General features: G+C 44.6%; 1 protein-coding gene across 1 annotated transcript in view; it reads left to right on the forward strand.

Annotated features, from left to right (window-relative positions):
- The window catches only part of abcb11a (ATP-binding cassette, sub-family B (MDR/TAP), member 11a), a gene marked incomplete at both ends in the record, with an annotated part of 324,913 nt that extends 320,631 nt beyond the window's left edge, over positions 1–4,282 (forward strand). The window contains one exon of the mRNA XM_084314361.1: positions 4,208–4,282. Coding sequence (XP_084170487.1) covers positions 4,208–4,282 — 75 coding nt within the window. The remainder of the gene's footprint in view (positions 1–4,207) is intronic.
- Between the last annotated feature and the right edge of the window lie 7,992 nt (positions 4,283–12,274).

The following is a 12,274-nucleotide window of genomic DNA, read 5'->3' on the forward strand; positions in this document are numbered from 1 at the left end:
CTATCAACACTGCAGGTTAAAGGGAGAGGAAACCAGCTGCATTTCATCCTCAACCTTTTTAAAATCTTGAAAACGCCTTGAAAATTCATCATGCAGTTCTCCTCTCCTAACATGGATGAGTACCTGTGCCGGTGATCATCCGATGGTTTGACTTCTTTCAGGGTTTTCATGTGTTCGAGATTGTTGCTGCCTAGTTGCCTTGAAATTAATTGCAACTTTGTCATGAAGGCTTTCACATGGCTATGCATTTCATGAGCAAAAATGACCTTGCCCTGCAGTTGTGTGCTCCGTAGGGATGGGTACCGTTCACATTTGAACCGATACGGTACCGGTACCTGTGAATCGATACCGGTACCCAACGGTACCTTTTTTCTGTACTTTAGTCTCTAAAAATGTAATCTACCTACCTCAGTTGTGAAAAAAAATCCAAACTTCAAATAACCACACTTTTGCCATTGCCCCGACTGCTTTGTTGTTGAATCAAGTCAAATCCTAGGTAAGCGTATATTGTGCGTGTGAACGTTGACATGAAAAGAAATAGTAAAAAAAAAAAAAAAAAATTATTGTGATGTAATCTTTTGCGGGCCGGTCAGAATCATCCCGCGGGCCGTATTTGGCCCGCGGGCCGTACAATCAGGGGCGTAGCTGTAGATTCTGGGCCCCATGAAAGAATGTATTAGTGGGCCCCCAAAGAATGCGAGCGCGCGTTATATGGTTTTTACCTATACATTCGGATCAGCAGTTCAGCACCTGCACTGTTGGTGGGTGAGCCTAGTAAAGGATGTCGCATTGTGTTCATCTTCAATGAATGGACCAATGCAATAGTCTACCAAAGAACCTTGAGTCGCACTAGGCTGGGAACAACCCTGGGTCAAGTGATAGTAAACTGGACTGGACAAACAACATCGAGGCCCTACAGGAAGGGACAGAGCAGACTGTTCTTCCTGAGAATGCTCAGGTCTTTTAATGTCTGCAGCAAACTGCTGCAGATGTTCTACCAGTCTGTGGTTGCTGGTGCCCTCTTCTTTGCTGTGGTATGCTGGGAGGGCAACACCAACACACACAAAATAAACAAACTGGTAAAAAAAAGCAAGCTCTGTGGTGGGAGCGGACCTGGACAGTTTGAATCACATTTTTTTTCGCTTTTTTTTCTACCTTAAACAGATCTTTTTCAAGTTCCAAGTTTTAATACTCTTATCAACATGCGAGTCAACAAATGCTTGCTTTATGCAGCCATTTAACACAAAAGGATGACCCTCATGCATTGCAAATTTGAATGGATGTAAACTTTATTTAACATATTGCATATGGGTACAATACAATACGGCTCAATACAAACAATTGTTAAGGGAATGCAGACTGTTGTAGCTTGGACTGGGGTCCTTATAACAATAACTTGACAACACATGGTAGCTGAAGCTATTTGGGACACGGAGCTACTGTATGTCCCAAACACACACACTGTTGTCACCGGAAGGGCACGCAGATGGTATCTACTGCGCATGGGCGTTTTCGCAACAACGGCTAGCGTGCTGACTACACGCTGACTGAATGAATGAATGAAAACTTTATTTAACAGATTGCAGAATGGGTACAATACAGTACGGCTCAATACATACAATTGTTAAGGGGATGCAGACCTGAGAAAGACGTTTGTCTTGTTTCCATCAGGGTCCCCCATTTTCAATTCATATAGACATTTATGACATACACAACATACATGACATTTATGGCATAGGGACATATAGGTATTTAGTACTGATACATTTGTGACATAACGGTATTCAAATATACAGTACTGTTACCCCTAGATCCTGACAGAGTATATACATATGATGGGGAGGGGACTGTACATTAGGAGGGGGTGGGTGGGTGGGAGGGAAATATACATACGGCGGGGAGGGAATATATACATGCGGTGGTGAGGAGACTGTCTATTAGGAGGTGGTGGGGGTTTTGGGCATTTACGGTGGCCAGTTTCGAATTGCAGCCTCCCGTAGGTGCTCTTTAAGAGCGGTTTTGAATGTGGGCAGGGATTCACATTCCTTTACAGCTTTGGGTAGGGCGTTCCACATTGTTGTGGCATAATTGCGAAACGTGTTTAGTCCCTTGTTTGAGCCGAATCTGGGTTTAACATGATTTGTTGAGCTTCCTCTGGTGTAGTGGTTGTGGTATTCACTGACCTTTGGGAAGTATTTTGACATGTACATGGGCACCCCGGTCGTATAGTGTATCTTGTAGACCAGGCCCATTGCAAGTTGCTGTACTCTGTCGTCTACTCTAAGCCATCCTAGGTTGGCAAAGTGGGCAGGGGTGAGGTGGGTTCTGGGGTTCAGGTCAAGTAGTAGTCTGACCAGTTTGTTTTGTCATGTTTGTAATTTTGTTTTAAGCGCCTTTGAGGTGCTTTGGTACCATGAGGTGCACGCATAGTCATAGTACCCTTGAATGAGTGCTCCTGCCAGAGTCTTCAGGGTATTCTTGTTTACCAGAAAGGAGATCCGGTACAAGAATCTAGTTCGTTGGTTGACTTTTTTTATTACATTGGATGCCATTTTGTCACAGGAAAGATTTGCCTCTAGGATGGAACCCAGGTAGGTAATTTCGTCTTTCCTTGTGACAATATTGTCACCCACTGTAACTGAGGCAGAGGTTACACCTTTCGTATCATCTTCGTATTGTTTTCTTATGCGTATCGCCGCGACGTCGTGCGCCTGAGTCACACTTTCGTTTTTTTTTCGTTTTTGTCAGCCAAGCACACTGATGTAGTACACTGCCAAAGCAGTAGGTGGCAGTAGGTGGCAAACATGAAGGCAATTTCAACCAATCAGAACGAATGTGCCAATACACTTCCTGGTGGAAGCTCCAGCAAAGAAATGTCAATAAGGCAGGCGCCTATGCCGCGCCACCATCTTGCTTGCTCACTCAATGCAGCAATTCTTTTTTCAGCAAAGCCTAATAAAAGTGCAATAAACAAAACGGATACATTCACTGTGTGTTCTGCCTGTCATTTGTTGATGAAACAAAACTAACATCAACACAAGTGACCACCAAGAGCAGATAGTTTAGTCTAAAAACGATCGGTAGCATTGTTAGCTGCATGCTAACGTCAATGGAGTATGCCATTATAACTATAGCATTGTGGCTAGAAGCTAACGTTAGCTCACGCTACTTAGCCAGCACGAAACTGATGATATCGCGAGCTATCAGTAGTTAGATAACATTAGAGACAACGCTGTGTGTATTAAACAAAGGTGAATAGATGACTGGGCCATTTTGTTTAATGCTTGTTAAGTTGAAAGAGGAACTCTGAGCTAACAGGGTCTGAATCCTGATAGCTCACGTTAGCCAGTTCATGCAATCGGTAATGCTAGCAGAATGAATGGATGTAAATTATTGGATGGATGTTATTATTTAACATATTGCATATGGGTACAATACAATACGGCTCAATACAAACAATTGTTAAGGGAATGCAGACTGTTGTAGCTTGGACTGGGGTCCTTATAACAATAACTTGACAACACATGGTAGCTGAAGCTATTTGGGACACGGAGCTCTGTCCCAAACACACACACTGTACACAGGAAGGGCACGCAGATGGTATCTACTGCGCATGGGCGTTTTCGCAACAACTGCTCCGTGCTGACTACACGCTGTATTCCTGGCGTTTTTTTTGCGTATCTCCAAACGCAAACACAATTTTGCGTTTCAGCCGTATCCACAAAAAAACGCCAAAAAACGCGTTTCTGTGTAGATAGGACATGATACGTCGTCAAAAACGTATAAAAAACGCCAGGAATACACTAGTCTAACCTCAGCCTGAGAATCCGTCGGTCTTGCTGAGTTTGTTATTTGAACCGAAGAGAATGGACTCTGTTTTGCCCATGTGTAATGATAGTTTGTTATCAGCGAGCCATATGCAGATTTTGCCTAGTTCCGTGCTGAGGGTTTTTTCAACCTGCAATTTGTTCTTGTCAGAGACCAGCAGGGCTGAGTCGTCCGCAAACAGGAACAAGTTGCAGTCACAGGCTGCTGTTGTCGATTCGTTTTTTTTGCGTATCTCCAAACGCAAACACAATTTTGCGTTTCAGCCGTATCCACAAAAAAACGCCAAAAAACGCATTTCTGTGTAATAGGGACATCAAACGTCGTCAAAAACGAAAAAAAAAACGCCAGGAATACACTAGTCTAACCATGGCCAGAGAAGGGAACTCACAGGGAACTCATGGCCAAGAAGGCCGCCTACTACCAGCTCGTCACCACAGGGGCTCCCATCAGCTAGAGACCTCAATAAGATAAGATAAGATAATCCTTTATTGATCCCTAGGGGGAAATGCGGGTGTCAAAGCAGCATGGGGGGGGGGGTACAGGGTGGGGGATGCATAGCTTCACAGTGCAATACAATATAGTAATATAAAATATAATAATAATAATAAATAAAATAATAATAAAATATAATAATAATAATAATAATAATAATAATAATAATAATAATAATAATAATAATAATAATAATAATAATAATAATAATAATAATAATAATAATAATAATAATAATAATAATAATAATAATAATAATAATAATAATAATAATAATAAAGTAATATAAAATATAAAATAGTCATATAAAAGTACAAACACAAGATAGCCCGGTATGAGTAGAGCTTGGCTGCCGGTATAAAGGACCGGCCCAGGTGGTTTGTGGTGTGTCGGGGGGGGGGGGGGTGGGGGGGGGTGGGGGGGGGTGGGGGGGGGTGGGGGGGGGTGATGAGTCCTAGGCTGAACGTGCTCTTCATTCATCTCATTCATTCATTCAATTCATATCTCATTATGTGTTATTTGTTTGAGAATTCAAATACACAGAAATGGCAAAAGAGCGTGTTATATTATTTGTAATAATATTATGTACATATATATGATATCCTAAATTACCTGTTATATTGGTTTGTTTACATGTGTCTTGTGTTTTGTAATGCACACTTGAAAGTGGTTTGTTTTTTCACCAAGTGTGGAAGATGAGACATTACTTTATTGCCTCTCCCCTCTGGGCATCATAGCAGCATGGGGAATGGGTAGAGTAATAGAATACATTTTATCTGAATATACAGTATACTATCAGTACGAGTAAAAGTAAAAGCTATACACTAGGTGCAGTACACACAAGGTACCCTAACTGGCATGATAAACGTCATACGTTGTAGTCTGTGCAGGTTTTGGTGGTTAAGAGTCAGACACACTGAATGGTCAGACGATCCAAATAGTTATCCAGTTCTGCATAGTAATCAGAGCCAAGTAAGAGTACGAGTAAAAGTAAACAGAATGTATAATATGGCTTTTCTAGGACAAAGACAACGAGGGTAATGGACCGGATTGATTTATGTTACCAAGAAGGACAATCCTTTTGGAATCAGGGTGTGGAATAAAATGTAGGATATTTTAAACTGCTGTTTCTTTTTTTTATAGTCTCTGGTAAGTATTTACTGGACTATTTTGGGGGTGTTGGATTTTTATAATAATAATAATAATAATAATAATAATAATAATAATAATAATAATAATAATAATAATAATAATAATAATAATAATAATAATAATAATAATAATAATAATAATAATAATAATAATAATAATAATAATAATAATAATAATAATAATAATAATAATAATAATAATAATAATAATAATAATAATAATAATAGATTCCATTTGTAATGCGCTTTACAGTTGCGGGGCAAATCTCAAAGCGCTACAGTTAAAAGAACTTAAAAACTAGCGAGAATAAAGGAAAGAAAGAATATAAAAATAGGCAAGACTAAACATAGAATAACATAGAGAAACAGAATAAATAAAACTGATAAAATAAATTGGTAAAAGAACATAAAATGATATATATATATGTAACGGAGGTACCGCGTGTCTATCCACAGTCACGATGGACAGTGTAGTGAAGTGGCTGTGGACGTTAAGCAGTACTACAAGTAAACTCACTCCCCAGAGGCATCCAGACCCATTACCAAGAAGTGAATTCACCAGGGTTCAACTCCCACTCGGGGCAATCCCTTAATAGGGGTCGAATCTGAAACACAACGCAGAGCAATACGAGACCGGCTACATATATATATTAAAAAGATTATATCGACATGAATGTGTTTTACGCTTAGTGTAACTGAGGGGTACAATTCCCTGACTGTATTGAGAGTATGGTATCATTAAACCACTACTGAGTTATGTACTTTAATTACTGGCCATACAGTACACGGTATATATGGTGAACACCCACACAATAACACGGCTTAACAAAGAAAGTCCTGTTTGGAATATTTATTAGAAGAGCAGCAATATTAGATTACAGTATTGAGAATTAGGGTCGCGCTTGTATGGCGAAGAATGTGCATGAATAGGTCAAGAGCGTAAGTCCATGAGCATATTACGATGGGGATAATTAATACCACCTGTAGCATAAGAATTATATAAGGCACACTCATAGGTCAGCTGGAGATACTAAGGGGGTTCCCTCCGGTTGTAAGCCAGCAGGGGAGAGGAATGTTCGGATGCAAAAGTCTGGATCAACGAGGAATCAATAAGCTCCAGCTACGGGAGTCGGTACATATACTCCCCTCGATCGGCAGACAAAAGCAGCAGCTATAATCCAAGTAGGGCGACAGTGGCTCAGGAGGTAGAGCAGTCGTCTGGCAATCCGGAGGTTCCCGGTTCGATTCCCACTCCTGGGCAGCGTGTCGATGTGTCCTTGAGCAAGACACTTAACCCCTAATTGCTCCCGATGAGCAGGTTGGCACCTTGCATGGTTGCCTCCACCGTCGGTGTGTGAATGGGTAATATGTAAGTAACAAATTGTGAAGCGCTTTGGATAAAAGCGCTATATAAAAAAGCAGCCATTTACCATGCGCGACAGCATGGATGAAAGCCAGCCAGCCTCTTCCTACAGACGGGCTCGAGTGATGCTCCTCACGGGTAGATCCCACACAGCAGTGGGGTAGACGGTTCTCTGCTCCAGCAGCCACAGTACCAAAGCAATAATAATCCAGCCGGAAAAGGCTCTGCATTCGCCGATGTAGATTCTCCTGTGCACTATACTTCACATTTAACTAGGTCGAACTTGACGTTATTTCACTAAGCTCTGACACTTTTACTATCCTATTCGCACGCGGTTCTAAGTGCTCTATTTGGACGCAAAGTTGCTCACTTCACTTGGTCGTTGACTCGTGGTGAAGGCTTTACTAGTAAGGAACGGACGATACGTTGAACGAACGTTTTAGGATAAGACAAGACTACTGCTGTATCCACCTGCGCCGTATTTATACGTAAGGTGAATAATCTAGTGCCAACCTCAGTTCTGTCTCGTATTACTGTGCAAACCTGGGCATGTTGAGACATGTCTTGGCGGTGGCTTTGAACTAGACATTGGGGGTATGGCCGTTGGCGCCTAGGGGGTCGCTGTCCAATAGGAGAACGAATATTATGGTCTGGCCTGTACCTAGGTAAAGGGATATTCCGTGTATATGTACAAAGAATATACAAGGGACATCAAACGATATACAAATATTATACAAGGGATCTCAAGTGATACATATATATATTCGGTTTAATCTGACCCTTTGTAACAGCCGCCTCCTAATTAGTCCGCACCTAATTAGATAAGCAGAGACAGATTAACCGTCTTGTCCACTACTCAATGTCCGTTGTGAGGAGTAGGGCAATTCACAAAGTCAGTGGGTCATGGTCGTCAGCAAGGGAGTCAGGTAGCCTTGGCAACTCTATCAGCCTCGCCACGGGTCGGGTGTATGTCCGTCCCTGGACGAGCACTTCTGCCGCTCTGACCTTTCCGTCGGCACCAGTGATCACTTTGCTTACGCGGCCGGCCGGCCATGCAGCTCGGGGTAGTGACTGGTCTATGATCATGACGACTGTGTCCACTTTTAAGTTGTCCCCGTCCTTGACCCGCTTCTGACGGGCTGGAAGGGATGGTAGGGGGGTTAGGAGGAAGCGGGCCTGAGACTGCTTTGATCTGTGCTTGGCTGTGCCTCCACCTCCTCTGTCTGTTTCTCTTGTTTGGTCTGTACCCCGTCTGAGGAGGGGCCGGTTCCGGCCGCCCCATCAAGGAGTCGCTTGGGGTGCTGGGTTCGAGGTCAGCTACGTCTGGAGCGCAGCTGAGGGGGGTGGAGTTCGGAACTCCCTCTTGTGCCCACGGTTCTCTCACAGGCCTCTCGCCTAATGTCAATAGCCTCTCAACGGGCTGTACGGGAGAGTGGCCGGTGTCGCTCACCTTTGTGAGCGACACCGACACCGGCTCTAGCCAACTGGGCTGTGGCGGAAGCGAGGAGGAGAGTCTTTTCAGACCCATCGTCTACGACGGCGTAAGTGTCCAGGACCTTGTCCTCGTAGCTCAGGAGCACTCTGACCACTTTGATGAGCACTCGGGGGGTCCCGCTATGCTGGTCTATATGGAGCACTCCTGTTGGTTGGTTGCCTTGGATCTTCTGGGGTGGTGCCGACTCGCGGTCGTCCGAGTAGCACCGTGACTCCCCGTGTCTGCTGTAGCAGTCGGGACACCAGGGGGGCAGGGGGCGGTCTGGTGGATCTTCGGTACTGGTGCCACCGCCTCGGCCTGGTACATTACCGTGATGGGCCCACTTTGTTGTCCTGGCGGACGCCTGTTGATGTCATGCAGGACCTCCAAGTGGGCGCCGCCGCACCTGCTGCACTTCTTCTTCAAACGGCACTCAGCTGCCATATGGCTGCGCGCGCAGCGGAAGCAGCGGCGGTGGTCTTTGATCCACTGACTCACCTCGTCCATGGTCAGCTTCTTGAAAGTGTCACATTGGTACAGCCGATGTTCCCCTTCACAGTACTGGCATTCAATCTTCCACTCCTCTTTCGTCGAGGGGGTGTTGTGGTTCTTGTGCTGCGGTACTGATTCGGCTTGGTGCATAACGGTCACCGACCGGCGGTTATCATTTGATCCCCGAGGTCCTGGTCTTGGGCTTGGTCCACTCCACACGAACGTGTCCAGTCGTAGGCTGCTGACTTCTCTTGCGAGGAAGTCAGATAAGTCTAGGAGGGATGCCTCTGGGCCGTTGGGGTCGCGGTGGTCTCTCTGCCGCCGAAAACGCTCTTGTCGGGCGGGAGGGAGCTTCTCTAATATCCTTTCTACATTAGAGTTAGCGTACAGTTCATATATCCCTTTTTCCCTTTGGGACCCCAGCATCCCTACCAGGGACTGTACCTTGATAGAGAGGTCATCCAATGCTCTGTTGTCTCTGGCTGGGGGGAGGCGGTCGATATCTCTGACCTTGTGTGTCTGATTAAAAATATATATATTTTTTTTTTATTTTTTTTTTATACCGTCAACATATTCTTAAATAATAGCGCTGCCCGAGGCTGGGCATGATACAGTCAACATATAGCAAGAGAGAGAGCGAGAGAGAGCTCCCGTTCTACAGTCAACCAAGAACAGGAACATGACATGCTGTAATGAGGCTCTTAGAAAATTGTGTTGTCTATTTTATCTACTTGTTGTATCTATTTTATCTTAACTCTTTCTTTGTGATTTATTGTATTTTTCTTGGGACCATGTTGGAAACAAGTCGACAGACTTTCACATGTTATCCTTGTACCCCTTGTTTTTATACTATTGTATAAATTGTATGTACTAAATAAAAATCAAATCAAATCAATATACAGTGTACAGAGAGAGAGACACATTGGAAAGAAATTGAAATGCTATTTGGCCCTAAACAGAGAGTACACAGTGGCAGAATACCTGAGCACTGTGACTGAAGATCCTTGACTAGGTACAGATTCAGCGAGCACAGCCTAGCCATCGAGAAAGGCTGCCATAGGCAGACTGTGTGTGTTAGAAAGAGAGAGAGAGAGAGAGAGAGAGAGAGAGAGAGCATGTGTGTTTGTCGTGTGTGTGTGTGTTAGAGAGAGAGCATGTATGAGAGAGATACGCAAAGATGACCCCCTAAAGGATATTCAACTTTTAATGAAAGAACAAAACAGAAGGAAAAAATTACTTCACAAAGGCAACATGAATATACATAGATCCAAAAGGACAAAGATCAACACTTAAATCCAAAGAGAAGAGGGTCTATACCAGAGAAAACAAAGCAGCAAGGAGCCATTTGGCCGACATCAGCTAAAGGCTAGCCAGGTAGGCTACTGACACCAGGCCACACACAGCTTTGGCCAACGGCCCAACGCTACCCAAGCTACACAAACGACCAAGACAATGAATTCACACACAGCACATGTCGTATCTCCAAATGTTGTGAAGTAACATATGTTTTGCCTGGAAAAAAACATCGTTATTAACAAAACATTCGGGAGGGGAAGGAAGGAAGAGTGGGGTAATGTCATGACATTTTCATTAATCTTACCTGCACCAAGGAACGCAGGGCGAAAGGCTGCAACACAGGTCTCCACGTTGACGAAAGGCCTCTCGCTGGCGGGACAAAAAGCTATGCTATGGCCGGAGCCTTGTCATGGTGCAGGCCCGACTACATCTTCTGTCAAAGATGATGTCGTAGTCAGAGTGCCAGAACCCCCTGCTATTCTCACGGCTAATGTCAATGGTCGTAGCACAAGCTAACAGCTAACTAGTCTCTAGGCTAACTGATAGCATCAAACGAACGTTCCCAGCCGAGCGCAGCTAAACAGCTAACTGGCTAACAGTTAGCTCAACCAGGCTATCGCTAACCATTAGCTAACGCAGAAGCAAGCTATGCGGCTACATACAGGTGCTGACACCAGGCCACACACCGTTAGCTACTAGTAGTACTACAACAGCTAGTCGGCCAGTTTAGCTCCAGAGAGAGAGAGAGAGAGAGATGTCCACGGCGGGAATAGAATAGAGTTAATAGAATAGGTTAAAAACTCACCAAACGTCCAAGAGGATGGAGACAACCGCGTGGAGTTGACGAAGTTCATCTGCCAAACGACCATCCTCTTCATCTTGGCTGCATGCGCATGATGCGCTTTCTCTAGGTTAGCTAACGCTAGTTAGCCTTTAGCTAAGCTAGCTACTAACCGACATCACCATGACAAGGCTCCGGCCATTTGTCCCGCCAGCGAGAGGCCTTTCGTCAACGTTCCTTGGTGACCGACCGACTGATAATGACCGACCTCTTCGTCTTGGCTGGCATAACTAAGCATAATAGTCAAAAGCTGCACGCGCGAAATAGTCAAACGCAGCTGACGCGCGCCGGCGTACTACACATGATGTAAGTAAAGTAAGACCCAGGAACAAGTCAGACACATTCTACAAACGTGTCTAATGTGAAATATATAAGCATATAAGCAAAACTAGATTTTAGGTCTGTGATGAAAAAGGGCCTCGCGGGAAGGGGGGCCTCCCAAAAAAAAAAATTTTTTTTTTTTTTTAGGCCCCCCTTCCTGCGAGGCCCTGTGCGACCGCACTGCTCGCACACCGCCTGAGGCGGCCCTGCCCCTAACTGCACCCGATGAGCAGGTTGGCACCTTGCACGGTCGCCTCCGCCATCGGTGTGTGACTGTGTGAGTGAACGGGTAAAATGTGGGGAACAAATTGTAAAGCGCTTTGGATAAAAACGGTTATATAAATGCAGCCATTTACCATTTAATAGTTCTCCAGTTCTGCATAGTAATCGGAGGCTTATAAAAGATTCTATGTTTCTGCTTTCGGATTCCTTGGGGGGGGGTGGCGGGTCATGGCCTGTAGCCGTGCCGAGGGGGGTTGGTGATTCTGGATGTTCTGGTAGATGGACATGGTGGTGGTTGCATGGGGGGGGGCACCGGGGCCGGGGGGGTGGAGCTTTCACTGCGACAATCCAGAAGGTTAACCCTTTCACAACCACACTACATAAGGTTAACCCTTTCACTACCACACTACAGAAGGTTAACCCTTTCACTACCACACTACAGAAGGTTAACCCTTTCACAACCACACTACATAATGTTAACCCTTTCACAACCACACTACAGAAGGTTAACCCTTTCACTACCACACTACAGAAGGTTAACCCTTTCACTACCACACTACAGAAGGTTAACCCTTTCACTACCACACTACAGAAGGTTAACCCTTTCACAACCACACTACAGAAGGTTAACCCTTTCACTACCGCACTACATACGGTTGACCCTTTCACTACCACACTACAGAAGGTTAACCCTTTCACTACCACACTACAGACCCACACTACATGTCACCCCACTTCTTAGGGACCTGCACTGGCTCCCCATTGCCACACGAATCCGCTTCAAGGCCCTCGAC

The sequence above is a fragment of the Notolepis coatsorum genome, assembly GCF_963971535.1.
Source record: "Notolepis coatsorum genome assembly, chromosome: 5".
NCBI classification, from domain to species: domain Eukaryota; kingdom Metazoa; phylum Chordata; class Actinopteri; order Aulopiformes; family Paralepididae; genus Notolepis; species Notolepis coatsorum.